General features: G+C 59.7%; 1 protein-coding gene across 1 annotated transcript; it reads right to left on the bottom strand.

The window, feature by feature from the left end:
• Positions 1-300: 300 nt before the first annotated feature.
• LOC136451231 (uncharacterized) lies at positions 301-1,584 on the bottom strand. Its single transcript, XM_066451958.1, has 3 exons — positions 1,567-1,584; positions 999-1,494; positions 301-923 (listed from the first exon to the last, which is right to left on the bottom strand). Exons 1-3 carry the CDS (start codon positions 1,582-1,584, stop codon positions 301-303), a joined length of 1,137 nt encoding a protein of 378 aa, XP_066308055.1.
• Between the last annotated feature and the right edge of the window lie 679 nt (positions 1,585-2,263).

Raw genomic sequence — 2,263 nt, 5'->3', positions numbered from 1 at the left:
CCCCACCTTTTCCTATGGCTACGACCGGCCGAGCCTCGCGGGCCACGCCCCGAGCTCGCAAAGTTGTAACCTACGAAACAAACGGGCAGGTACGAGATAGAAAGAAATTGAAAACAAAATTATGCTAAGGGAAAACTAAGGAACGAAAGGGAACAAGCTTCCCCGAACGGAGCGACTCTATCACAAGAACAAAAACCAATTGCAGTCATTAAAACACACCACGAACGTCTTACACGGGGGCTTCCCCATGAACTTAAAACTTCCTACATTTACTAACTACTATTATATTTTTACATGCTACTAGGCCGACCCGGTGACATCCGACGACGGTGCAACCGACGAAGGCGTAGGCTGCTCACTTCTCGACGGCACGGCATCCAGCTCGACCAAAACTGGGGCGACATTCACCTCCGACCCAGGCTCCTCGCCATCCGAGAGCTCTGCAGCATCCTCTCCACGCGTGCTTTTGGCTAGGTCTTCACGATGGACGTCCATCACCCACTCGGCGGAGACTTGATCTGCCACCGACCGCGCGTGCGGCAGCAAGTGCTCCTCGATCGACTGGATGTCCGCCATGCTCATGCCTTCAGTGTATCCACTACATATGGTGGTGAAGTCCAGGTGCGGATGGTGCGTCCCCACCGTGGTCAGCAGCCCCGACGCTCCGTAGAATAGCCCGGATCTAATAAGATCCCGAACCTCCCCTAGGACCTCCGCCAGCTGGACGGCGGGTGCGCTGGTGCTCGGCGCTGACCCAAAGATCTCTGAAACGATGTGCTGGGCAACGTTGCGGATCTGGTCGAGATCCCCCTCAAGAGCACGACGCTCCTCACGGGACTTGGCCAGCTCCTCCGTACGCCGGCCAAGCATCGCCTTGGTCGTCTCTAGGTCCCACTCCAGCACCTCCACTTTTCCAACCAGCTCTGCGAGAAGAGCAACGAGCTTAGAAACAGGCTGAGGGAAAAGCCAACTCAACAAAAAACAAAAAGGGGACATACCGACGTGAGAATCCTCAAGGGTGGAGAGATCCTCCGCTTGCCGAGCCACCTGCTCGCGCAGCTGGGCCACCTGCTCACGTAGCCGGGCACTCGCATCCTCCGTCTCCATCACCTGGCCCAGGAGCACGTGCATCTCTCGATCCGCCTCCGACCGGGCCCTCTGCTCCACCTCCAGGGCCTTCTCCACTGACTCTAGGGCAGCGCGCTCTAGATCAAGGGCCGCCAAGGCCTCCTGAAGCGCCACCTCGGTGTTCGCCAGGGACGCCCGCAACTCCGCCTCAGTCTTCTCCTGGCGGGCGTTTGCCGCCTCGAGCCCTTTCTCGGCCGTAGTCGCTCGCTCCTCCGCATGCTGCCCCTCTGCCCGCGCCACGGCCACCTCGACCGCCCGATCCCGGGACTCGCGGCAAGCAGACTCCGCCCGACGCTCGAGCTCGGCCATCCGGGCGTACTCCGACCGGAGGAAGTGGGACTTGCGGGATGACGTCTTCCTTATCTCCTATGAAAGGTAAGCACACTAAAAACAACCGACAAGGGATTTAGGAGTAAAAGACAAGTACCAGAAACTCACCTCCGCCGCGAGCTGCATATCGCCCTCAACCAACTGCCGGGCAAACAAAGCCTGCTTCCGGGCACTTTCGAGCTGCGCGGTCAGCTTGATGAGTTATGATATCGTGACGTGCCCCTGCCCTCCGAAGATGTCCCAGAGCTGACGCTCCTGGGATTCCCGAAGGACCAGGGGTGGAGCCAGCCCTGTTCATTGCTGTCAGATGACAGCAACGATTTCCTGAGATTTTCATTGTAAATTGATGCTCATATGTGAACTTAAGCCATGACGTAGTACTTATGACATCAGTGGAATTTTGGCTGGATCCGCTACTGCGAAGGACGAACCACGTGCTCGCTGGGTGCTCAGGGCAGGGCCACTCCAGGTCACCCTCCGGCACTTCACCAGAGGGCCCAGCCTCCAACCGTGCCACCGCCAAGTCTCGCGGTGACGCCACCGGCCCACCAGAGGTCCCAGCCACCGACTGGACCATCGTCAGGCTCCGCGATGGCACCAACGGCTCCGCCGTGACATCACCGGCGGGTTGCTGCAATGACACCGATGGCTCCGCTGGGACATCCGCCTCATCGTCAGACGGGATCTCCACCACCTCGTCGACCTAGGCTGCCATGGGGCGTCCTGACCCTGGCCCGACCACGTCTTCCCTCGGCGCCTTCGGCTCTGACGGCAAGGGCGAGCCGCGCGACCCTCTACCCAGCAA

The sequence above is a fragment of the Miscanthus floridulus genome, chromosome 1, assembly GCF_019320115.1.
Source record: "Miscanthus floridulus cultivar M001 chromosome 1, ASM1932011v1, whole genome shotgun sequence".
In the NCBI taxonomy this organism is placed as follows: Eukaryota; Viridiplantae; Streptophyta; class Magnoliopsida; order Poales; family Poaceae; genus Miscanthus; species Miscanthus floridulus.
Note: the sequence above shows the minus strand (reverse complement) of the source record. Positions and strands in the feature narration are given on the sequence as shown.

What these genes read in the sequence shown, in the direction of transcription:
- LOC136451231 (XM_066451958.1), bottom strand. An exon ending in CCTTGAGGATTCTCACGTCG is followed by an intron (nt 924 to 998) that starts GTATGTCCCCTT and finishes CTCTTCTCGCAG; the next exon opens with AGCTGGTTGGAAAAGTGGAG.